The sequence below is a fragment of the Rattus norvegicus genome, chromosome 10 (assembly GCF_036323735.1).
Source record: "Rattus norvegicus strain BN/NHsdMcwi chromosome 10, GRCr8, whole genome shotgun sequence".
Classification (NCBI taxonomy): domain Eukaryota; kingdom Metazoa; phylum Chordata; class Mammalia; order Rodentia; family Muridae; genus Rattus; species Rattus norvegicus.
This window is the reverse complement of record NC_086028.1, coordinates 60,770,351-60,793,788: the sequence shown is the minus strand read 5'-3', so window position 1 is coordinate 60,793,788 and position 23,438 is coordinate 60,770,351. Positions and strand designations below refer to the sequence as shown.

General features: G+C 53.2%; 2 protein-coding genes across 8 annotated transcripts; both read left to right on the top strand.

Moving 5' to 3' along the window:
• Positions 1–117: 117 nt before the first annotated feature.
• Positions 118–13,521, top strand: Wdr81 (WD repeat domain 81). Of its 6 annotated transcripts, none has more exons than XM_039086016.2 (10): positions 122–4,049; positions 4,784–4,891; positions 5,153–5,343; positions 5,460–5,650; positions 6,340–6,505; positions 6,579–6,777; positions 8,544–9,233; positions 9,796–9,941; positions 10,174–10,353; positions 12,383–13,520. In XM_039086016.2, the coding sequence occupies exons 1-10, from the start codon at positions 407–409 to the stop codon at positions 12,701–12,703; spliced, it is 5,835 nt and encodes a 1,944-aa protein (XP_038941944.1). In that variant the 5' UTR covers positions 122–406; the 3' UTR covers positions 12,704–13,520. The 6 variants fall into 6 exon arrangements, 5 of the variants coding, with proteins under 5 accessions (XP_038941947.1, XP_038941946.1, XP_038941945.1 ...); NM_001134360.1 differs by having other exon boundaries at positions 197–4,049; positions 6,579–6,744; positions 12,383–13,521; XR_005489832.2 differs by lacking the exon at positions 12,383–13,520 and having other exon boundaries at positions 120–4,049; positions 8,544–9,247; positions 10,174–10,310.
• A 1,485-nt stretch (positions 13,522–15,006) lies between these two features.
• Serpinf2 (serpin family F member 2) lies at positions 15,007–23,091 on the top strand. Of its 2 annotated transcripts, NM_001011892.1 has the most exons (10): positions 15,007–15,046; positions 16,173–16,239; positions 16,377–16,415; positions 16,531–16,593; positions 16,876–17,077; positions 17,548–17,691; positions 17,814–18,017; positions 18,356–18,498; positions 21,025–21,229; positions 22,032–23,091. In NM_001011892.1, exons 2-10 carry the CDS (start codon positions 16,177–16,179, stop codon positions 22,442–22,444), a joined length of 1,476 nt encoding a protein of 491 aa, NP_001011892.1. In that variant the 5' UTR covers positions 15,007–15,046; positions 16,173–16,176; the 3' UTR covers positions 22,445–23,091. The 2 variants fall into 2 exon arrangements, with proteins under 2 accessions (NP_001011892.1, XP_017452603.1); XM_017597114.2 differs by lacking the exons at positions 15,007–15,046; positions 16,173–16,239; positions 16,377–16,415 and having other exon boundaries at positions 16,531–16,603.
• Positions 23,092–23,438: the final 347 nt, after the last annotated feature.

Sequence of the window (23,438 nt, the reverse complement as noted above, 5' to 3'; positions counted from 1 at the left end):
CTGGGACAAAGCCCCTTAAGGGCAGCAGCACAGAGGGCGCCTTGGCTTCTCAGGAAGGGAGGGGACAGGAGCAAGAGGCGGGACCTCGCCCGGCCCTTTAGAGACACGTGCGGTTGTTTCCGTGTCTGGGAGATCACATGACCTGTATCAGCTGACTCGTCACGGTGGAGCTCAGCACTGGCGCTCCGCGCTCCCCGCCCTACTGCGCCCGGGAGCGCAGGACCCTGCGGAGGGGTAAGAACACCCCCAGGTCTTTTCTCTTTTGTCGCTGGTTCGCCCAGTCACCTGCACTCCACCCCCCGCTTCTCGCCCATCTCAGTCTTCCCGGCCTGGCACCCCGGAAGCCACTGCGAGGAGGGCCGTGGCCAGGCTCAGCCTTGCGCTGCCCCCAGGCGGCCAGGACCAAATGGCCCAGGGGAGCAGAAGGCGGAAAGTGGTTCTTACAGCAGGGGCCGAGGGCTGCTCCTCCTCCTCAGGACCTGACATGGAGGAGCTGCTCCGGTGCGCGGAGAGAGATCTGAACATCGATGCCCGGCAGCTGGCCCTGGCGCCGGGGGGCACCCACGTGGTGGCCCTAGTGTCCACGCGTTGGTTAGCTAGTCTCCGGGAGCGCCGGCTGGGACCCTGTCCCCGGGCTGAGGGCCTGGGTGAAGCGGAAGTCAGGACTCTACTGCAACGTTCGGTACAGAGGCTACCCCAGGGCTGGACGCGAGTGGAGGTGCACGGGCTGCGGAAACGGAGACTGTCCTACCCGCTGAGCAGAGTCTTGCCCTTTGAGGAGGGGTCCTGTAGCCCTGAGACTCTCACTCGTTTCATGCAGGAGGTGGCTGCCCAGAATTACCGGAACCTGTGGCGCCATGCATATCACACTTATGGGCAGCCCTATAGCCACAGCACTGCCCCCTCAGCTATACCTGCCCTAGACTCTATCAGACAAGCTCTACAGAGGGTCTATGGATGCACCTTCCTGCCAGTGGGTGAATCCATGCAATGTCTATCAAATGTCAGGGATGGGCCCTCTCGGGGCAGCTCTGCCTGCCCCAGCCTTTTGCGAGCTGAGGCCCTGCTGGAGTCACCCGAGATGCTCTATGTGGTACACCCTTATGTGCAGTTCTCCCTGCATGATGTAGTTACCTTCAGCCCTGCCAAACTGACCAACAGTCAAGCCAAGGTGCTTTTCATTCTCTTCCGTGTTCTGAGGGCCATGGATGCCTGTCACCGCCAGGGTCTGGCCTGTGGGGCCCTGTCTTTGCACCACATCGCTGTAGACGAGAAGCTTTGCAGCGAGCTCCGGCTGGACCTGAGTGCTTATGAGATGCCTTCTGAGGATGAGAATCAGGAGGTCTCTGAAGAGAAAGACAGGACAGGTGTTAAGTCTGAAAAAGACGGGGAAGGGAGACCTGGGTGTCCCACCTGCCAGAAAGAACTTAGGGGCCTTGTGCTAGACTGGGTCCATGGCCGCGTCAGCAACTTCTACTACCTCATGCAGCTGAATCGGTTGGCAGGTCGACGGCAGGGGGATCCCAACTATCACCCAGTGCTGCCCTGGGTGGTGGATTTTACCACGCCTTACGGGCGCTTCCGAGACCTTCGTAAATCCAAGTTCCGACTCAACAAGGGAGATAAGCAATTGGACTTCACCTATGAGATGACACGGCAGGCATTTGTAGCCGGTGGTGCGGGAAGTGGGGAGCCACTTCATGTTCCTCACCACATCTCCGATGTGCTCTCTGACATCACATACTATGTATACAAGGCCCGTCGCACACCCCGATCGGTGCTCTGTGGACATGTCCGGGCACAGTGGGAGCCCCACGAGTATCCTGCCACCATGGAGCGGATGCAGACCTGGACACCAGATGAGTGCATACCCGAATTCTACACGGATCCCTCTATCTTTTGCTCCATCCACCCTGACATGCCTGACCTGGACGTGCCAGCCTGGTGCAGTTCTAACCAGGAATTTGTGACTGCCCATAGAGCACTGCTGGAGAGCTGGGAGGTGTCCCAAGACCTGCATCATTGGATTGACCTTACTTTTGGCTACAAACTCCAGGGCAAAGAAGCTGTGAAGGAGAAGAATGTGTGTCTGCACCTGGTGGATGCTCACACCCATCTGACCAGCTATGGCGTGGTACAGCTGTTTGATCAGCCACACCCCCAACGCCTGGCTGGGGCTCCTGCCCTGGCCCCTGAACCTCCACTCATACCCCGGCTGTTGGTCCAGCCTATTCAGGAGGCCACGGGCCAGGAGGACATCTCAGGACAACTTATTAATGGTGCGGGCAGGCATGTTGTAGAGGTCACTCCATGTGAGAGTGGCTGGACTAGAGAGAGGCCCACGGCAGGGGAAGATGACTTAGAACAGGCTACAGAAGCTCTGGATTCCATTTCCATCCCTGGGAAAGCAGGTGACCAGCCAGGCTCTTCCTCCAGTCAGGCCTCACCTGGTCTGTTGCCTTTTTCTGCACCCTCAGGCTCTCGGCCAGGCCGCAGGAGCAAAGCTACCGGGTTGGACTCCGGGGAGGGCGACGAGGGCAAGATTGTTCTTCCAGAAGGCTTCAGTCCCATACAGGCCTTGGAAGAGCTAGAGAAAGTGGGTAACTTCCTGGCCAGAGGCCTAGGGAGCCAGTTGGAGGAACCCGAGAAGCCTCAAGCCCAGCCACCTGTGTACCTGCAGAGTCTCTTCCATCGAGACATGCAGGTGCTGGGTGTCCTGTTGGCTGAGATGGTGTTTGCCACCAGGGTCCGGATACTGCAGCCCGATGCACCTTTGTGGGTACGCTTTGAGGCTGTTAGGGGCCTCTGCACACGCCACTCCAAGGACATCCCCGTGTCTCTGCAGCCTGTGCTGGACACACTCCTACAGCTGAGTGGACCCAAAAGTCCCTTAGTGGTGAAGAAGGGCAAGCTAGACCCACTGTTTGAGTACAGGCCTGTTTCCCAAGGATTGCCCCCACCCAGCCCAGCTCAGCTCCTCAGTCCCTTCAGCTCTGTGGTCCCCTTCCCTACCTACTTCCCAGCGCTGCACAAGTTCATTCTTTTATATCAGGCCCGGCGTGTGGAGGATGAGGTCCAGGGACGGGAGCTGGTGTTTGCTCTATGGCAGCAGCTGGGTGCCGTGTTAAACGAAATCACTCCCGAGGGCTTGGAGATCCTCCTGCCTTTTGTGCTGTCACTCATGTCAGAGGAGCACACGGCTGTGTACACAGCCTGGTACCTATTTGAACCTGTTGCCAAGGCCCTGGGCCCCAAAAATACCATTAAGTACCTCCTGAAGCCTCTCATTGGTGCCTATGAGAACCCCTGCCGCCTGCATGGCCGCTTCTACCTGTACACTGACTGTTTTGTAGCCCAGTTGGTGGTGCGGTTGGGCTTGCAGGCCTTCCTTATCCACCTGCTGCCCCACGTCCTACAGGTACTGGCTGGGGTGGAGGCCTCCCAAGAGGAGGGCAAAGGCCTGGTTGGGACCACTGAGGATGAGGAAAACGAGCTCCCAGTGCCTGGGCCTGGCTCCTGTGCCTTTGGGGAGGAGATTCAAATGGGTGGACAGCCGGCTGCTTCCTCAGGACTGGGGCTCCCAGACTACAGGTCAGGCGTCAGCTTCCATGACCAGGCTGACCTGCCAGACACCGAGGACTTCCAAGCTGGACTCTATGTGGCCGAGTCTCCACAGCCCCAGGAGGCTGAGGCCGTGAGCCTGGGCCAGCTGAGCGACAAGAGCAGCACTAGTGAAGCCTCACAGGGCGAGGAGAGGGGTGGGGATGATGGGGGTGCCCCTGTGGACAAGAACAGCGTGAAGTCAGGGGACAGCAGCCAGGACTTGAAGCAAAGTGAAGGCTCTGAGGAAGAGGAGGAGGAGGAGGAAGGCTGTGTGGTGTTGGAGGAGGAGGAGCAGGATGAAGTCACAGGAACATCTGAGCTCACTCTGTCTGACACAATACTGTCCATGGAGACGGTTGTGGCTCCCGGCGATGGGAGAGACAGAGAAGAGGAAGAGGAGCCCCTGCCAGAGCAGACAGAGGGCAAAGAGCAGAAGATCCTCCTTGGTGAGCCCTGGGGCTGAGGGGATGTGGGTCAGCTGCTTTTTCCCTCAGTGTTTCACGTGCTGGGCATGGGTCTCTCTCATCCACTGTGGAGCGCACAGCTCACAGCCACGGTCAGTGGTCTGATACAGTGTGGCAGTGCCGTGTGTGAGTGGAAAGTGGGGCTTACGTTTAACTTTCAGGAGTCAGAGAAGGCGCCTTTGAAAGGGACCCCTAGGGCTGGGGGATGGAGTTTAGTGGTAGAGCACTTGGCTTGTATATGTGAGGCCCTGGGTGTCTGATCTCTAGCCCCAGAAAAGGAATTAGTAAATAAAAGCAAGTGGTTGAGGTGTAAACGGAACCAGACCTGCACTCACAGAAGGGGGGAGGTGGGAAGTGTACTCCAGATGGAGGGACAGCATGTGTATGCCCCTGAAGCTCTCTGTTCCAGCAGAGGCAGGGAAAGGCTAAAAGGGTTTTCTTAAGAGAGGTCAGAAGAGTAGTAGCCAGGGACAAGCCTGTATTCAAGAACTTGGGAGCATGGCTGAAGGGATGACCCTTCCTGCAGGTCCTGCCTGAGGAGCTGGTTTACATGGGTCATTGACTGGGGACCTCGACCATGGCGAATCGAATGGGCCAGTATGGTTAGGCTCACTGGCAGAGCCACAGCCAGAGTTGGCTGGGTGGGGTAGGGTGTAGTGGGTGGGGTGTAGTGGGTGAGTTATCTGATGAGCTCAGGACCTTTTCCTGCCTTGCAGATACAGCCTGCAAGATGGTCCGCTGGCTGTCCGCCAAGCTTGGCCCCACTGTAGCCTCTCGCCACGTGGCCCGGAACCTGTTGCGCCTGCTGACATCTTGTTATGTTGGTAAGGTCTGCGGTTAATGCTGGATACCAGGTTCCCCACTCAGGCTTTGTCCTTTCTTAATCCTCTTTAAGGGACTCCTTCCCTAATTTCCCATTACTTCCTGGGCAAGTCCTGGGTCTCACCATAAGTTTCTTTTCTCAAAAGTTAAGAATGGGGAAGAACCCAGTATAGAGTGAATAGAAGCTGCCCCAAAATCTCAGAAGGCCGATTTCCCTCCTGCCCTCTACTAGCTTCTCAAGGCTGCTGACCCTTCCTTGGCAGGGCCCACTAGGCAGCAGTTCACAGTCAGCTGTGATGACAGCCCCCCACTGAACGCCGGCAACATCTACCAGAAGAGGCCAGTACTAGGTGACATCGTGTCCGGGCCTGTGCTCAGCTGTCTTCTCCATATTGCCCACCTATATGGAGAACCCGTTCTCACCTACCAGTACCTGCCCTACATCAGCTACCTGGTTAGTCCCTGCTTCATCAGGCCCTGGATTGGGAGGCCAAGCTGGCCCCAGATCTCTGGGGTTCCAGGAGGTCTGTGGGGTGGTCTGGCCTTCCCTCATCTATTCTATGGTCCTAGGTAGCCCCGGGGAGCAACTCAAGCCCCAGCCGACTGAACAGCCGCAAGGAGGCCGGGCTGCTGGCTGCGGTGACACTGACTCAGAAAATCATCGTATACCTCTCCGACACTACCCTCATGGACATTCTGCCCCGCATTAGCCACGAGGTCTTGCTGCCTGTGCTCAGCTTCCTCACCTCCTTTGTTACAGGGTAGGCCCCTGCTCCTTGGGAGAGTCACCTAGCCTAGGGCCCCCCAGGAGGGGCTAGGAAGCTCAGGGGAAAGGAGAGAATATTGGCCTGAGTCATGGTTCTGATGCTGGGTGTAGTAGCACAGGCCTTTAATTCTAGCACCCAGAAGAGGGCAAGTTTCCACGAGTCTGAGGTCTATAGAGAGAGCTCCAGGTTAACTAAGGCCTGGAAAAGAAAAGAGTCCTGGTTCTGGGTTGTGGGTGTGGCTTGGTGATGCAACACTTTCCCAGCATGAAGGAAGTGCTATGTTTGAGCTCCAGCACCTCAGAAAAACAAATGACGAGGGCTGGGAAAAATAGCTCGGGGCTTAAGAGGATCCAGGTTAGATTCCCAGCAGCCATGTGGTAGCTCACAACCGTCTGTAACTGCAGTTCTATGGGACCTGCCACCCTCTTTCGGTCTCTGTGGGCACAGCAAACACGTGCACAGATAGACACACAGGCAAAACACCCATACACAAAAAAATTAAACAAAAAAAGTTCATGTTCTATCCTACGTGTAACTCTGACTAAGCCACACTCTTTCCCTGTGCCTCAATTTCCTCTCCTGGTCTGGACTGATCAGTCTTACAGCTCCTGTTATTGGGAGTTCCTGGTAAATTGGTCAAGTCCTTCAGGGAGGGGCTTGGAACTCAAGAGCTTTGTTTCTAGGTTCCCAAGCGGGGCCCAGGCCCGGACTGTCCTGTGTGTGAAGACCATTAGTCTAATTGCCCTCATCTGCCTGCGCATCGGACAGGAGATGGTCCAGCAGCACCTCAGTGAGCCGGTGGCCACCTTCTTTCAAGTCTTCTCTCATCTGCATGAGCTTCGGCAGCAGGTAGGAGCTTCTGGGCGGGGTAGGCCAGGCCAGGGCAGCGGACCCATTGAATCTGTGGGCTTCCTACCTGCAGGATCTGCAGCTGGATCTCAAGGGCTGTACTGAGGGCCAACTGCCAGAGGCAACCTTCTCTGATGGGCAGCGACGGCCAGTGGACCCCACCCTGCTGGAGGAGCTGCAGAAGGTGTTCACCCTGGAAATGGCGTACACAATCTACGTACCTTTCTCCTGCCTGTTGGGTATTGCCCATCACGTTCCTTTGCACAGAGTTGGTGACTACATCTCTTCCCTGGGGGGGGGGGGGTGCAATTCTTTCACCTCCAGAGTCAGCAGTGGATTTTTTTATTTTTATTTTTTTTTATTTTTTTGACATGGGGTCTCATTTAACTGACCTTGACCTCCTTCCAGCTTCCACCCGTCTCCTGCTGGCACTATAGTCATGTGACACCAATCAGGCTTCTTCTTGTTCTTTTTTTTAAATGACCTTTGTATATGTATGGTATCTGTGTGAGTGTAGGTGTGTGTGTGCTGTGGCATGTGTGTGGAGGTGAAAGAATAGCTTTTGGGGGTCAGTCCTGTCTCACCACCATTGGTTTTGTGGACTGAACTCAGGTGGAGTCTCGGCAGCAGATCCCTTGCCTGATGAGTTCCCACTCTAGATCCTGTTTTTGTTTGTTTTCTTAGACAGGGTCTCTGTGTAGCCTGGCTGTCCTGGAACTCACTCTGTGGACCAGGCTGGCCTTGAACTCAGAGATTCACCTGCCTCTGCCTCCCAGTGCCGGGATTAAAGGCATGTGCTACCACTGCCTGGTTTTGTTTTTGATTTTTAAAGATGAAATCTTACAGTGTAGTTCTGACCACCCTCATACATATCATCCTCCTGCCTCTGCATCTGCCTCCTCTGTGCTGGGATTACAGGCGTGCACTACCACACCCAGCTAACACTGGATTTAAACATAGGAATTTTAGGATCAGAGCAAACAAATTTGGCCTCAGAGCCCAATTTCCATGGTGATTATCTATCTTAGTTAGGATTTCTATTGAACATCTTGATAGGACATCATTACCAAAAGCAACTTGGGGAGGAAAGGGCTTATTTAATCTGACAACTCTCAGGTCATCAAGGGAAGTCAGGGCAGGAACTTGAGGCAGGAGCTGAAGCAGAAGCTAAAGGACTCTGGCTTGTTCCTTATGGCTTGCTCAGTCTGCCCCCACCCCCAAACAGTTTCTCTGTGTAGTCCTGGCTATCCTGAAGCTCACTCTGTAGACCAGGCTGGCCTCAAACTCAGAGATTTCCCCTGCCTCTGCCTCCCAAATGCTAAGATTAGAGACATGGGTACCAGCCCTGCCCCAGGGGTGGCACCACCCACTGTGAGTTGGCCACCTCCCACATCAATTGTTAATTAAGGAAATTCCCCCAGGGGCCAACCTGGTAGGGGAATTTTCTCAATTGAGGATCTCTTTTCAAATGACTGTAGCTGATGCCAAATTGACCAAAACAAACAAACAAACAACAACAAACCAACCAAAAAACCAAAATAACTAACCAGGACAGTGACTTATAAAGAGAATCTGACCATTTTCCAGCAGGAAAGGCCCAGGAGCTGGCTATGCAAGCCTGGGGAATGGAATGGTCTCCAGAAGCTGCCTGCAAAGGAATGAATGGCCTATGGGCTTTTGTGGCTTCCATTATGGGGTGGGCACTGTACTGGGCTTCTCTCTGACTAGGATGAGCAGCCCTGTAGTTGGGTGTGTTATGCTCCTACAAAATTCTAAGCTCCATGAGGCAGCACAGATCTGTCTTATTCATTGTGTGTCTGTTGCCAGAATGGTGCCTGGTGTATATGTGTCTCTCTATAGAGACAGCACTTATGTCTACCTATTGAAAAAGGAAGCTGTTGTTGGGGGAAGAAACTGAGGCTTACAGACAAGGACTTAATTACCCAGAGTAGCCCAGTCAGTACCTTGCCTTGGCATCTGTGGTTAGCAGCTACCTGCCATCTTCCCTGATCTTAGGACTTTTTCTGCTTCCCTGCAGGTGACATCATCCGGAAAATTATCCCCAACCACGAGTTGGTCGGGGAGCTGGCAGGGCTATATCTGGAGAGCATGAGCCCGAGCTCTCTTCGAAACCCAGCCAGCATGGAACCCGTCACGCCTAGTGCTGGCCCTGAATGGAACCCTCAGAGTGGGAGCTGTCTCCAGGATGATGGCCACTCGGGGACCTTTGGGAGTGTCCTGGTTGGAAATCGCATCCAGATCCCCGACTCTCAGCCCCAGAGTTCCGGGCCACTGGGCTCCATCTCTGGAGTGGGTAGTGGAGGCCTCAGCAGCAGGAATGAAGACAATGCTCTGAAGCGGGAGCTGCCCCGGAGTGCCCACGGCCTGAGCGGGAACTGGCTAGCATACTGGCAATACGAGATCGGTGTGAGCCAGCAGGATGCCCACTTCCACTTCCACCAGATCCGCCTGCAGAGCTTTCCAGGCCACACCGGGGCTGTCAAGTGTGTGGCCGCCCTGAGCAGTGAAGACTTCTTTCTGAGTGGCAGCAAGGACCGTACGGTGCGTCTTTGGCCACTGTACAACTATGGGGATGGGACCAGTGAGACGGCTCCCCGTCTCATCTACGCCCAGCACCGCAAAAGTGTCTTCTACGTGGGCCAGCTTGAGGCCCCGCAGTATGTGGTGAGCTGTGATGGGGCAGTGCACGTCTGGGACCCCTTCACAGGTGAGCGGGCCCAGGTGAGGCCTGTTCTGCAGCTGCTTTACTGTGCTTCCGCCAGGCCTCTGGGAATGGGACCCAGTGGGGAACATGCAATGGCATATTTTGGCGGGGAAGTGAGGCAGGACAGAAGAACCGTCAGGAGTTAGAATCTGTGGGACCCAAGTTTGAATCCGCTCCCCCAACCTACCAGCAAGCGGCCCAGCTGCTGCAAACATCTGCTTTCCACCTGTGAGAATCAAAGTTTCCAGGATTCTAGGAGTATGGTTTTGGCTTCTCGCACAGCGTTACCTGTCATCACTGTAAAGAGAAGTATGGATAGAGGAGCGTAAGGGCAGATGGAGGTGGCAGCTGGTTAGAGCATGCTATATGAAGAGAGCAGACTGTTTTGGGGTTGGGGCCTTGGTTTCACTGTGTGAAAACAGCAAGATGAGAAAGCCATGAAATTGTTAACATTTTCTGAGGGTCACTGGGGAATGGGATGCAGGTGTGGGGTGAGTCCCGGCTTGAAGAAGCCAGGGCTCTTTGATAGCCACTAGATCCCCAAATGTACTATGTCCTTTTTCAGGGAAGACCCTTCGCACAGTGGATCCTTCAGACAGCCGGGTGCCCCTGACTGCTGTAGCTGTCATGCCTGCCCCCCACACCAGCATCACCATGGCCAGCTCTGACTCCACCCTGCGCTTTGTGGATTGCAGGAAGCCTGGCTTGCAGGTCAGGAGGCATGCAGTCCCTGTGCTGCTGGGGGTCTCTAGGTACCTGTCAGGAAAGACACTCAGAGGGGACTCCACCTGGAACACTCCAAGAGCAGCCCTGTGGGTGGGGCTCTGGACTGGAGTGGGAGGGGTCAGGCCTGCTGGCTTCGTGGGTTTGAATGGGGGGGTGGGCTGCAGTAGGGTGGGTGAGTGGCACTTGGCACTTGAACGAAATCTCCTTCCATCTACAGCATGAGTTCCGACTGGGTGGAGGGCTGAACCCTGGGCTTGTTCGCTCCTTGGCTGTCAGCCCCAGTGGCCGGAGTGTTGTGGCTGGCTTCTCCTCTGGCTTCATGGTGCTTCTAGATACCCGCACGGGCCTGGTTCTCCGAGGCTGGCCGGCCCATGAAGGGGACATTCTACAGATCAAGGTGACTGCCTGAGGTCCCATCCTTTCATTTCTGCTTAGGGCCTGACCTGAGTGACGACAGGTTTATACCTTCTTGGGATGTTTGGTGGGTGGGAAACCGGCCCTCATAGGCCAGCTCAGGAACCGTCTGCACAGGAGGCAGGCTAGGGGCAGGAGCCAGGACTGGAGCTGACCCTGACGCTCCACAGAGATGTTCTAATGAGTAACCCTTGTCCATATTTGTCTTGCTTGGAGGATCAGGGGTTGCGCCCTGTCCGTGACCCAGTTCAGGTTAAATAAAGGAGGCTGTTTACTGCCTGGAGACCACTGAGCAGAGTCCATGCCCCCTGCTGGGCTGTCCTGATGGGGGCAGGAACAGGCCCAGGCCTGGGCATCATGTTCCTGCCTCCTATATTCACTCATAGGCCCTGGGGCATGTTCAGCAGGTTCTGGGAGGGGAGGAGAAGAGCTGCTTGTGGGAGGATTTCTCCGAGCATCTGGAACTCTCCTCCATAGCTCAGATGGAGCTGAAGGGCGAATTGCCCCCTGGGTCACAGGGTCTCTAAAATTCCAAAATTCTAAGAGAATGTAGGATGGCTCTGGGGTCATCCTGGGTGTCAGTCCCAGACCTTCAGAGGCTTCTCTGAACCCCGTTTTTTTTCCCATGTGAAGTGAGGACAGTGGCAAGTGCTCTTTCAGAGGACCTGAACTTGGTTCCCAGCGTCTACACTGGGCAGCTCAGCACTGTCTGACTCTAGCTCTAGGAGGATTCAACACCCTTTATGGCCTGTGTAGAAACATCCTTATGTGGCCTGAACACACATGAACACGAACAAAAATAAATGTTAAAAGAGAACAGTAGCACCTTGGACCTCACATGTTAATAAGATTAGATGTGGCCATGTTTTATAGAATCTGTTGGATTTTTTTTTTTTTTTAATTTAAAAGCTTGGTCCAGGAGTGGTAGTACACACCCCTAATCCCAACACTCAGGAAACAGGCAGATGGATCTCTATAGGTTCAAGGCCAGCCTGGTCTACAGAGGAAGTTCCCAGACAGCTAGGGCTACCCAGAGAAACCCTGTCTCAAAAAACAAGGCCAGCCTGGTCTACAGAGGAAGTTCCCAGACAGCTAGGGCTACCCAGAGAAACCCTGTCTCAAAAAACAAAAACAAAATGTTTAAAAGATTTATTTATTTATTTATTTATTTATTTATTTATTTATTTATTTATTTATTTGAGATAGGATCTATTAGCCTTGGCTGTCCCGGTACTCATTGTCTAGACCAGGCTGGCCTCAAAGCTCACAAAGATCATGCTACTTTTCCCTCCTAAGTACTGAGATTAAAGTAGTGTTGCACCATGCCCTAGTTTTTTCTTTATAGATTGGGTGTTTTGCCTGCTTGTGTGAATGTGCATGCTTTCACGCAGTGGTAATAGGGGTCAGAAGCGAGCATCAGCTCCTGGAATGGGACCTATGGATGGTTGGGAGTCACCATGTGGGGGCTGGATCATTTGCAAGAGTTACAAGTACTTCTGAGCCATCTCCAGCCTGCTATAGGTTTGGTTTGCCTGTTTGTTTGTTTGTTTTGTTTTGTTTTGTTTGGCTATCCGAAGTAGAATCTGTTCTTAAATAAGAGTAATAGTTACAGAGTTTTTGTTTTGTCTTTCTTTTCTGTTTTTGGTTGATTTGCTTTATCTGAGATAAGGTCTCACTCTGAACCCCTAGGTGGCCTGGAGCTTGCTATGTAGACCAAGCTGGCTTCAAACTTGTTTCCTGAGTGGTGGATTTATGGGCTTGTGCATTTTGCCCAGCCTCTGATGGTTGTTAATAACAATGTATTTAGTGTTTCTTTGGGAGACAGAGTCTCACTGTATATCACCCGGACATTGGCTGGCCTGGAAATCACTGTGTAGACCAGGCTGACCTTGAATTCCCAGAGATCTGTCTGCCTCCTGAGTTTGGAAATTAGAAGCACTCTGCAATGGTTTTGGAGTTTGGCGAGCACCCGGGCCCCCATTGAAGCTGTCTCTCCTTCCCACTCTCTGCAGGCTGTAGAGGGCAGTGTGATAGTCAGCTCCTCTTCCGACCATTCCTTGACTGTTTGGAAGGAGCTGGAGCAGAAGCCCACGCACCACTACAAGTCAGCATCGGACCCAATCCACACCTTCGACCTGTACGGCAGCGAGGTGGTCACTGGCACTGTGGCCAACAAGATTGGTGTCTGTTCCCTGCTTGAACCACCCTCTCAGGCCACCACAAAGCTCAGTTCCGAGAACTTCCGTGGTACACTCACCAGTCTGGCTTTGCTGCCCACGAAACGCCACCTCCTGCTGGGCTCTGACAATGGCATCATCCGCCTCCTGGCATAGGTCCTGGCAGGAGTTGGCTGACGGCAGTGTGAGATGACACCTCTCAGGTCCAACTCCTCATCCTCCATCTCTCAGCCAGTTCTCAGCGGAGCCCAGGCTTTGGGTACCCACATGGCCTGCTGTCTGGGATTGCACAGCTTCTCAATCTCCAAAGCCGGGGAAGTGACTTCATTCGTGAAACTCGGGAGATGCTGTTCGTAACCAGCCAGAAGGGGGACAAGGAAAGCACTGTGATCCCCATTGCTCCCCAGCTCTGCCTTCTGGACTCACATGGGGACAGGGAAGCTCCAGGAAATGAAAGGAGATGGGCGTTTGCTCAGCCAGCTTCTTCTAGCCAGGTTCTCCTTAGCTCTGTCTCCCAAGGGTAGGAAACCGCTCCTACCTAAGGTTCTGATGGGACTGGGAGTCCAGCCTCAGGAGGGCTTGCCATGACCCAGAAGTCTCAGGGCTTGGTCTGGGGTTTTATTATCCATTCAGCCAGGTCTTCCCACTGTGGGACCAGAAAACAGGGGAAAGGAGGGGACGGCCAGGGTTATTTGGGCCCAGCTGGTCCAGGAATGAATCCATGCCTTGCCTTGGTACCCCTAACCACAGCGTTTGTGCCTTCAGCCGGGGAGGCAGCCCTTGGGACCAGCACCCCTAGGGAGAGGAGGCAGCAGGAATCATGTTTGCATCTCGGGCCCTCCCAGGGGATGGGCAGACCCTGGCATCTCTTGAGTCCCCATTTGAAGAAGAGAAGTCTGAGATGCCGCTCTTGCTGCCTCCTCACTGTTTGCAATCTGTGTAAATAAGGTCAATAAATTCTTTGGAAGAGCCATGGAGCTGAGTGAGGCTGTGCTGTTTGCCTAGGCCGGGCTCAGGCAATCCTGCCTCAGCCTTCCAAGGAGCTGGGGTACCGGCACATGTCGAGTGCCTGGCTTATGGTCTGTCTCTGCTTTTTGCAGACACTCTCGTATTTCTCAGGCTGTTCTTGATTTCGGATGACCATCCTGCCTGAAACAGCACCAGGCCCAACTTTTAATTTTTAAAGACATTTGTTTCTGTATGTGTATGATTGTTTTGCCCACTTGCATGTGTGTGCACCATACTTGGGTCTGGTCCCTGCAAAGGTCAGAAGGGAGCATCGGATCACCTGGAACTGGAGTTAATGAATGGTTATGCACTACATCTGGATGCTGAAAAATGAACGTGGATCCTTTGCAAGAGCGATCAATGTTCTTACCACTGAGTCGTCTCTAATCCCTATGGCCAGCTTTTTTTTTTTTTTTTTTTTTTTTTTTGGACACAAGGTCTGGTAGCTAAAACCACTGGCCTCAACGTAATATGTAGTCGAGGTTGACCTGGTATTCCCTGCCCTCTCCTCTTTCTTCCAAGTGCTGATATTATACATAGGTTTGTACAATCAGACCCTCTTTTTTTTTTTTTTTTTTTTTTTTTGGTTCTTTTTTTCGGAGCTGGGGACCGAACCCAGGGCCTTGCGCTTCCTAGGCAAGCGCTCTACCACTGAGCTAAATCCCCAGCCCCTAATCCGACCCTCTTGATGGCACCATAGTCGGAAAAGCCAAGATCTGGTAGTTTCCAGAGCTGTGAAGAACATAGCAAGAGGGTAGAGAGACAGCCATTGTCCTCTGGCTGCCTTGGATTCAGAGCTTCTGGTTTGGGTTGCCTCAGGTCAATTCTCAGACAGCTCATCCTTAGGGAAAGTGAACACTGCTGAAGAGGTGGGACCCTGGGAGGGCCAGCCTCCATCTGAGTCTCTCCACCCCTCGCCTTGGGGCCTAGGCTGAAGGGAGCTAACCAGGATCCTGGGTTTTACAGTTGGGTGCAGAGGTTCCTGCAGCGTCCCCTTCCCTGGGCAGCTGTGGTGGTAGTGGTGGGGAAGACTTCTGGTTGTGACTCTGGACCCAGTTCTGTATGCTTACACAGGTTACACAGCCTCTTGGAGCCTGACTGTGTATAATCCCCCATGTTGAGGAATCATTAGAAGACTTGTCAGACCCTGAGCTTCCTGGATCTACCCTTTTTTTTTGCCTGGCCAGACCCAGCTTCCTCAACTGTCTGCTCCTGTAACCCCTTTCTCCAGGCTCAAGCAGGGTTCTGGGTAGCTGTTTAAGGATTAGTACCCTTGGTGGGAAAGGGGCTTCTGGCCCCCATATCAATGTTTAACCGGATGCGCAGGTCAATATTTACCAGCACAGGACACGAGCTGGACGGGGGTTGGCTAAGAGCAAAGGTCCTGTGGGAGGAGAGAGCTAGGCCGTGCTGGCTACACTGGGTGGAGGAGCGTGGGGAGCAAGTGGGCTCCGGGAGAACATCGTGTGCTGCGCTAAGAAGCCTGAAGAGGTAGGATGGGGGTGGTGGTGCAGCCTGCTCCTCGGGCAGCAGAGGAAGTGGGGAGCTGTCCCTCTTGGCAAGGGGTCTGGCCGAATCTGTTCAGGGAATCAGCAGCTTCACAGTGTCCTGGGGTGGTGAGGAGTGGAGAGATACAGAAAGCTCCAGGAGAAGTCTCTAGAACCTCAAAATTTGGAAGCCTGTTCTTGGCGGGAAGAAACATATATCCAGATTGCAGATAAGGCCCTGGCTGAAGGTTCTTGGACACAATTGTGGGGGTCTGGGGATAACAGGAGGAACCATTAGAAGAGCTGGCCCTGAGACAAGGCCCTGAGGATGGGAAGGAAGCCTTTGTTGGAGGCCCTAGACTGAGAGCCTCCCCCATCCATCAGCTGGGCTTCCCCGAAACACCCTGGAGCAGAACTTGGGACAGAGGTAGGATGAGGCTTGTGGTTCCCGTAAGTCCAAAGGTGTCTGTGTCAGTCATTCATTGGTCAACAAAGCAGTTTCTGGCTGCCTTACCACCCAAGCTGAGCTCTCAGAGCCTTTGGGTAGGACCCAGGTAGCCTTAGAGAGGCTGGATGAAATGAACAACAGGTTGGGTGGCTTCGCTAGGGTGAGACTCCTTTCCGGATCATCACTGAGGGCTAGGCAGGCATCATGCTCAAAATCTACAATGGGAGTAGGAAGGACTTCTGTCGTAAATTTACAAGACAAGGTAAAGCCCAAAGGCTTTAGGGAAATGCACAAGATCCTCTTCCAAGACTCGGAGTCTAGATTTGAACTCAGGACTGATCCACAATGTGAGACATAAGAATGACGAATAAGGGGTTGGGGATTTAGCTCAGTGGTAGAGCGCTTGCCTAGGAAGCGCAAGGCCCTGGGTTCGGTCCCCAGCTCCGAAAAAAAGAACCAAAAAAAAAAAAAAAAAAAAAAGAATGACGAATAAATGAAAAACTATACAGGTGAAAAAAAATTCTTCTGGAAATCCCACCTCTCAGGGCGAGATCCACAGCTAATGTGTTTTGAGTCCAGGTTCTGCAACCTGGTGTGGTCAAGGAGCCCATGGGTAGCAAGCAGTCTACTGCCTGGCCTTTGAGTGTGAGATAGGAACTAACCCTTTCTGTTTTGGATACAGGAACATGGCACTGCTCCGGGGGCTCCTGGTACTTAGCTTGTCCTGTCTGCAAGGTCCCAGTTCAATGGTGAGGCAACGCTGAGGTCTGAGTGGGAAGCAGTCAGTCAGGCTGAAGGAGATGTTGGGGGCAGGGGCAAGTTTGGGAGAGCCAGAGGGGTGGGAAGGGAGGAACTCTGAGTCCTCTGTCCACCCTTTTCTCAACAGTTCTCTCCTGTGAGTGCCATGGATCTCCCGGGCCAGCAGGTACTCAAAAGTGAGGGGTTGGGGGGAAGAGCTCAAGGGTCTCACCTGTCTTGGACAAGGTAGGGACCCATGAGAAGGGGCTTTTCTTCATCTACTCTCTCCTTTCTCTCCACAGCCAGTGAGTGAGCAAGCCCAGCAGAAGCTGCCCCCACTTGCCCTCCTCAAGTTGGGCAACCAGGTACAATCAGGTGGGGCTGGGGAAGAGTAGGTGGGGCCAGAGGGAGGAGGAGGACCAACCAGATCAGTGGAAGCAAGAGAATGGGGGGGGGGGAGACATAGTTATAGGGCTGATGTTCAGGGGCTCAGAAGGGTTGGGGAAGGAAGGACTCCAGCATGACTCTTCTCACCTCAGATCTAGGACAAGGTCTTTGCTGCCCTATAGTGCTGCCCAGACTATGAGGGAAACAGAGAACCTGGAGCTGACCCCTTGACCTCACTGACTTCTGATCTGTCCTTGTAGGATCTTGGTGACCATGCTACCCTGAAGAGGTCCCCAGGAGATTGCAAGAGTGCCCCAACTACAGAGGAGACTCGCAGGCTGTCTCAGGCCATGATGGCTTTTACTACTGACCTGTTCTCCCTGGTGGCCCAAACATCCACCAGCTCCAACCTTGTCCTGTCACCCCTTAGTGTGGCCCTAGCACTCTCTCACCTGGCACTAGGTACTAGGGTCACACCTGTCCAGGAGAACTAGGAGACCATAAAGGGTTTGATACTGCAGAGGTCGTCCGTGGGTGGGTGGTTTCTCTATCGGGCACACATGGACATATGGTAGAAGGCAGGTGACTGAGCTGTCACCACTCTCTATGAGTCAGAGATCCAGGGATAGCCTACGAATGTGATTGACAAGGTATTTTAGCACAGGAATTTGATGGCTACAATCTCTTCCAGTGGACATGAGTGTCTCACTGTGGGACACTGCGGTTCAGAGAGGAAAGGTACCTTGGGCGAGGTGACATTGCCTAGCTTGTTAGCTGCAGAGAGGAAAGCTGAATCTGGGGTCCTATGACTCCATGGGAGGGGGGGAGTGCTCTGTGGCCATGTTCATCATGGGAATGTGAGAGGGTGGGAGTGGGCAGTAGGGCCAGAAGGAGCCCGTGGCCTAGGCATCAGTCTACTTGGTCCCCTTCAGGTGCTCGGAACCAAACACTGGAGAACCTGCAACGAGTGCTGCACATGAACATGGGATCCTGCATCCCGCATCTACTGAGCCATTTCTGCCAGAACCTAAACCCCGGGACAATCCGACTGGCGGCCAGAATATACTTGCAGAAAGGTAGGTGCCGATGGCAGCCAGCTGCCTCTAGTGCACAAGGGTGAGGGAGAGGGGCTTGGCAGCGGGTAGCACACTGGTGGCTGTGGGAGCCCTGGGATGAGTTTGTGGCTGGTTGCATGCAGGATTTCCCATCAAAGATGATTTCCTGGAGCAATCGGAAAAGCTCTTTGGCGCGAAGCCCGTGAAACTGACTGGAAGGCAGGAAGAAGACCTGATGAACATCAACAAATGGGTGAAGGAGGCCACAGAAGGGAAGATTGAGGATTTCCTCTCTGAGCTGCCGGATAACACCGTGCTGCTCCTCCTCAATGCCATCCACTTTCACGGTGCATTGTTCTTCTTAAGCCACTTACCCTCACAGTTCCACCCGCCCTGACGGCTGTGCAAACTTTGCTAGGCCATGAAGCAGGGCATTGTCTGGGCGTGTGAAGAGGAGGAAAGTCAAGCTGTAGAGGCCAGGCTGCCTTGAGAGGAAACTGGGGCTACAGAGGGATGGAGAGATGTAAATGCAGATGTAGGGAAGACACTTAGGATCAATTAGATGTCAACCAGCCAGCGCCTCTGGGAGTTTGGCTTCCACTCCTTGTTCCTTGAGTGGGTTCTAGGCAGGACAGGGAGGAGGCTGGTCTTACGTTCATGGCTCCTGCCCTCTGCCTGGCCGCAGGTTTCTGGAGGACCAAGTTTGACCCCAGCCTCACCCAGAAAGACTCCTTCCACCTGGACGAGCAGTTCACGGTGCCAGTGGCCATGATGCACGCACAGTCATACCCCCTTCGATGGTTCCTGCTGGAGCAACCTGAGATACAGGTCACTCTGGGTTTGGGCTTTGACTAGCAAACTAGGCCTGGTGCTGGGAGGCAAAGTATGGTCCGTGGGGTAGGTCGCTCCCAAAGGGTCCATTAGGCCTCCACCCAGGACACAGCCTCTTTGAGGTTCATCTACTCAAAGAAAATATATTGAGATTTTGTCATGTGCCAGATCTCTGTGCTGGGGTTTTAGCAGAGCCCAAGACCAGGGCCCTGCTCCTAAGGGAACTCAGGAGTTCCTACACAGTGCTCCATAGATGGGAGGTGGGTTTCAAAACTTATTGCTCAGAACATTCTGATTGGATGGAGCTCTGTGCCAAGCTGTCTTGGCTAAGGCTTCCCTTGCTTCTAGCCTAATCGTGACTCCTTGGCTACAATGTTGATTCTTGGGCCCATCATCTGCGGCTGAGATAACAGTATGAGTTAGTTTTGTTTGTTCGAGGGTCTGACCATGTTACACAGGCTGACTTTGAACTCATGACCCTCTTGCCTGTCTGAGTACTGGAATCCCAGGTGTGTGGCACCACACCTGCTCATCCATTCTGTTGGTTAGTTTTCTTCGGCAAGCAGGACACAGCCTTGCCAGTTCTGCATGGAGAAGCCACCTGGGCAGCCGGGCTTCTCTCTAGCTTGATGGTGAGAAGATGAGAGCCTGCTCAGCTCAACTTAGCTCTTTCTTTCCTGTTGCTTCTTTCTTTCTTTCTTTTTTTTTTTTTTAATTTATGTATGTATGTGAATACACCGTAGCTGTCTTCAGACACCAGAAGAGGGCATCAGATCTCATTACAGAGGGTTGTGAGCCACCATGTGGTTGCTGGGAATTGAACTCAGGACCTCTGGAAGAGCAGTCAGTGCTCTTAACCACTGAGCTATCTCTCCAGCCCCTGTTGCTTCTTTCTTGAAGCCCTGTGTTACCCACTGTTCCTTCATCCTCTGGTTCCCTCTCCCCATCCTCCCACTGGCAGAGGATCTGCCTGCAGGAACTCAGGGAGCCGTGAGCCTAGTGACTTCCATGCTGTCCTAACTGCAGGGATTCGTCAATAAAAGGTGTGAGCTGAGTACGGTGTCTTACACCATAATCCTCGCCCTCAGAAGGTTGATGCAGGAAGACTGAGATTGAAGATAGTCAGGGCTATGATCAGACTTGTCTAAAGAGAGAGAGAAAGAAAAATCTCATTCCACATCTTGACGTGTATAGCAGACTCTCTGGGTGAAGGTGAAAGGCAAGGGGCGAGCTTCCTCCGCTTTGCCATGGCTCCTCTACAGGTCATTTTGAAAGCCAGTAGCCACCCTATCACATGCAGGGAGAACTGAGAGGCAAAGACAGTAAGGCCCATCGCTTGTCTGTACAGCTAGTCGATAGCAGATGGAGGACTCAGTCTGGAGTGAAGACCCTGCTAGAAGATTCAAAAGTCTGACTGGACATGTAGCTCAGCAGATGAGTGCTTGCCTGGCATGCACAAAGCCCTTTGTCCACCCCTAGCAACACATATGCCAGGTACACTGATGCATATCTGCCATCCCTAGTACTTTTAGACAGAGACAGGAGGATCAAAAGTTCAAGGTGGAGAAATGTCTCAGCAGTTAGGAGTACTTACTGGCGGCTCTTGCAGAGGACCAGGTTTGATCCCCAGCACCCACCACACAGCTCACAACCACCTGTAACTTCGGTTCCGGGGGATATGTTGCCCTCCTCTGGGCTCTGTGGGTACTGCAAGGACATGATACACAGACATACTCTCAGGCAAAATACACATACACATAAAATAAAATAAAATAAAATAAAATAAAATAAAATAAAAATAAACCTTAAAAGGAAGTTCAAGGTCATTGTGAATTACATAGTGAGTCTGAGGACAGCCTGAGATACATTACCCTGTCTAAACAAAACAAAACTTGGGCTTGATGTACAGCTCTGTAATCCCAGCATTCAGGAGGCAGAGAGGCAAGAGAGTTAGAAGTTCATAGCCATTCTTGGCTAAACAGTCATTTCAAAGGCAGCTTGGGATCCATGAGACCCTGTGTCCAAAAAAGAGGGAGCTATGTGTAGTTATACACATCTTAAATTCCAGCACTTGGAGGGCAGAGGCAGGCAGATCTCTCCAAGTTCGAGGCCAGCCTGGTCTACAGAGTGAGTTCCAGGACAGCCAGGGCTACACAGAGAAACCCTGTCTAGAAGAAACAACAAGATGGTGTGCGCATGCATGCACACACACACACACACACACACACACACACACACACACACAGGGTGGAAAGTAATACAGGAAGACAGCTGATGTCTACCTACTTCTGCCTCCGTATACCCATGTGCAAACATACTCATACCCATACAAGTTATGTATGCTTATGTGTGTACAAGCACACATGTAAAAGCATTATCTCATGTGGTCCCAGATGAAGTGAAAGCATGCTAACCTGGAATTTCTCGCTCTTGTCTCAAAAGCACAGAAGTAATTTTGGCCCAGACTCCAGACAGGTCTCAGTGCTGTCTGGCCCTCATGTTCTCTCCTTTTCTTATCTGTAGGTGGCTCATTTCCCATTTCAGAACAACATGAGCTTCGTGGTCATAATGCCCACTTACTTTGGGTGGAACGTGTCCGAGGTACTAGCCAACCTGACCTGGGACACTCTGTACCAGCCCTCGATGCGGGAGAAGCCCACCAAGGTGCGGCTGCCTAAACTTCATCTGGAACAGCATCTGGACCTGGTGGCCACCCTCAGCAAGCTGGGTAAGGAGGTTGGGAATAGGGTGCCCTCAGGTGGTCTTGGCAGAGTACGTGAGCTGCCAGTGTGTCTGAGTCTGAGGTGGCCTTGCCTCCCTCCTGGATGGGAACATTTGATATGCTCCCCTAGACGTTCTGTTCTGGGGTGGAGTGGGGTGAACTACTCTGCTACCTGAGACTGAGCACTACATAGTCCTGGGTAAAGAGTTCAGGGCGAGGACTGGAGAGAAAGCTCAGTGGTTAAGAGCACCGACTGCTCTTCCAGAGGTCCTGAGTTCAATTCCCAGCAACTACATGATGGCTCACAACCATCTGTAATGGGATCCGATGCCCTCTTCTGGTGTGTCTGAAGACAGCTATAGAACTCATATAAAATAAATAAATAAATGAATCTTTAAAAAAAAAAAAAGAGTTCAGGGCGATATGTGAACCTTGCTGACTATCTTGGAAAGGGAAGAGGAGAAGCTGGGGTCACCATGTTGAAGAGCCGAAGCTACTTTGCACTAGGCACTGAGCGCTCACTGGGCACAGTCTAATGGAGCGGGCAAGTGGAGACTCAGGTACCCACAGTCTAGTATGAGTGGTAAGTCGGAGGGTGCCTCTCCAGTTTACCCCAGAGAATATTAAACTAGTACCTACTGCAGACCTTGATCAAAAAAGGCCTCTAAAAGTGTCATCTAGGCTGAGGCTTAGAGATTTAACAGATTCCAGTCAACCACTGCGTTCAAGTGTTCCCTTTAGCCAGGGTCCCAGACACTTCCAAATACCCTTGGGGCAGCACTGACCAGCCATCTGCTGCTCTGCACAGGCCTACAGGACTTGTTCCAGAGCCCAGACCTGCGTGGGATCTCTGACCAGAGTCTGGTGGTGTCTAGTGTGCAGCACCAGTCTACCATGGAGCTCAGTGAGGCTGGTGTGGAGGCAGCGGCAGCTACCAGCACAGCCATGACTCGAATGTCCCTTTCCTCCTTCTTTTTGAACCGACCATTCATCTTCTTCATCATGGAGGAGACCATAGGCATACCCCTCTTTGTGGGAAGTGTGAGAAACCCTGACCCCAGTGCACAGCCCCAGCCCCAGGAACAGCAAGACTCCCCTGACAACAGGCGCTTAGACCAGAATGACAAAGCTGACATCCCCGGAGGCAAGACCTTTGCTCCTGACTTGAAACTTGTGCCCCGCCTGGAGGAAGATTATCCCCAGTTTAGCTCCCCCAAATGAGGAGGGGCCCTGGCCAGCAGCATCCTGAGTCCCCACCTGGATCAGCCTCTCAACTCCTGTGACTCTTTCCAGCCAGCTTTGTGGGATAGGGTGGGACCTGGGGGACAGTCACTGGGGATTGGAGGCGGGGTGGGGCCTGGGAGGAGGCAGGCCCAGGGAGTCTTCATTGCTTCCCAAGGGGCCCAGGAGGTGACCTTTTGTGGGCTGGCACTCGTGGATAGTTTTGGCAAGAGGTAGGTTGGGCTAGTCCCTAACTTAGAGTCCCTCCACATTTGTAAGCAGAGGCTAGAGAGGCCCTCTTTAGACATATCCCCAGATGCCCGGGTGGGAAAAAGACAAGTGTTGGTCTCCTGAGCTTAGACCGGCCTTGGTGTTCTACTCCATGGGTGGAGGCGGACCTACCCTGACTCTGATGTGCCTTGCTGAAGACATTCAGGTCCCCAACCTGTGTCCTGCCACCCAAGCCACCCCTCTGGTTTTTGGAGATGCCAGCACTGCCAGGAGCCTTCCTCCATCTTCCTCTCGTCCTCCTCTGCCAGGAAGCTCAGGGGCTGAGGCAGGGAAGGGCCCCTTTAGCTCCCAAGACTCTTTTGTAAGGTTTTTGTAGTGATTTTTATGCCACCTGAATAAAGAATGAATGGATCGGGCTGGTTTGACGTCACAGTTCTGGGCAAGTGGATGTGGCTGGGAGGCACCCATAGGACAGATTGCACTGAACCCTCTCTGTGCCACGTTTGGTCTCTGGCCACATGCCCATCCTCTCTAGGTCTACTAGGTCTACCTCCATGCCAGCCTGCCTCAGCTCTCAGCCCTTCCCTCTCTGTGTGCCTCGGGCAGCCGGTAACAAGGACGGCTCAGAACTGGCAATTAGGGAGCTAGCGGGTCTCTAATTACACCCTAGCCGCTGTGCCAGGAGCAGGCGCCCGCCAGCCGGGGCCAGGCTGACAGCTGGAGGCTGGCAGTGTCTGAGGATTTGGGGGATGTAGTTGGGGAT

Coding starts and splice junctions, on each gene's coding strand:
- Serpinf2 (NM_001011892.1), top strand. CDS start 16,177: ATGGCACTGCTCCGGGGGCTCCTGGTACTTAGCTTGTCCTGTCTGCAA. Junction 16,594..16,875: donor TCCTCAAGTTGGGCAACCAG/GTACAATCAGGT, acceptor CTGTCCTTGTAG/GATCTTGGTGACCATGCTAC. Junction 17,078..17,547: donor ACTCTCTCACCTGGCACTAG/GTACTAGGGTCA, acceptor GGTCCCCTTCAG/GTGCTCGGAACCAAACACTG.
- Wdr81 (XM_039086016.2), top strand. CDS start 407: ATGGCCCAGGGGAGCAGAAGGCGGAAAGTGGTTCTTACAGCAGGGGCC. Junction 5,651..6,339: donor CTCACCTCCTTTGTTACAGG/GTAGGCCCCTGC, acceptor CTTTGTTTCTAG/GTTCCCAAGCGGGGCCCAGG. Junction 9,942..10,173: donor GCAGGAAGCCTGGCTTGCAG/GTCAGGAGGCAT, acceptor TTCCATCTACAG/CATGAGTTCCGACTGGGTGG.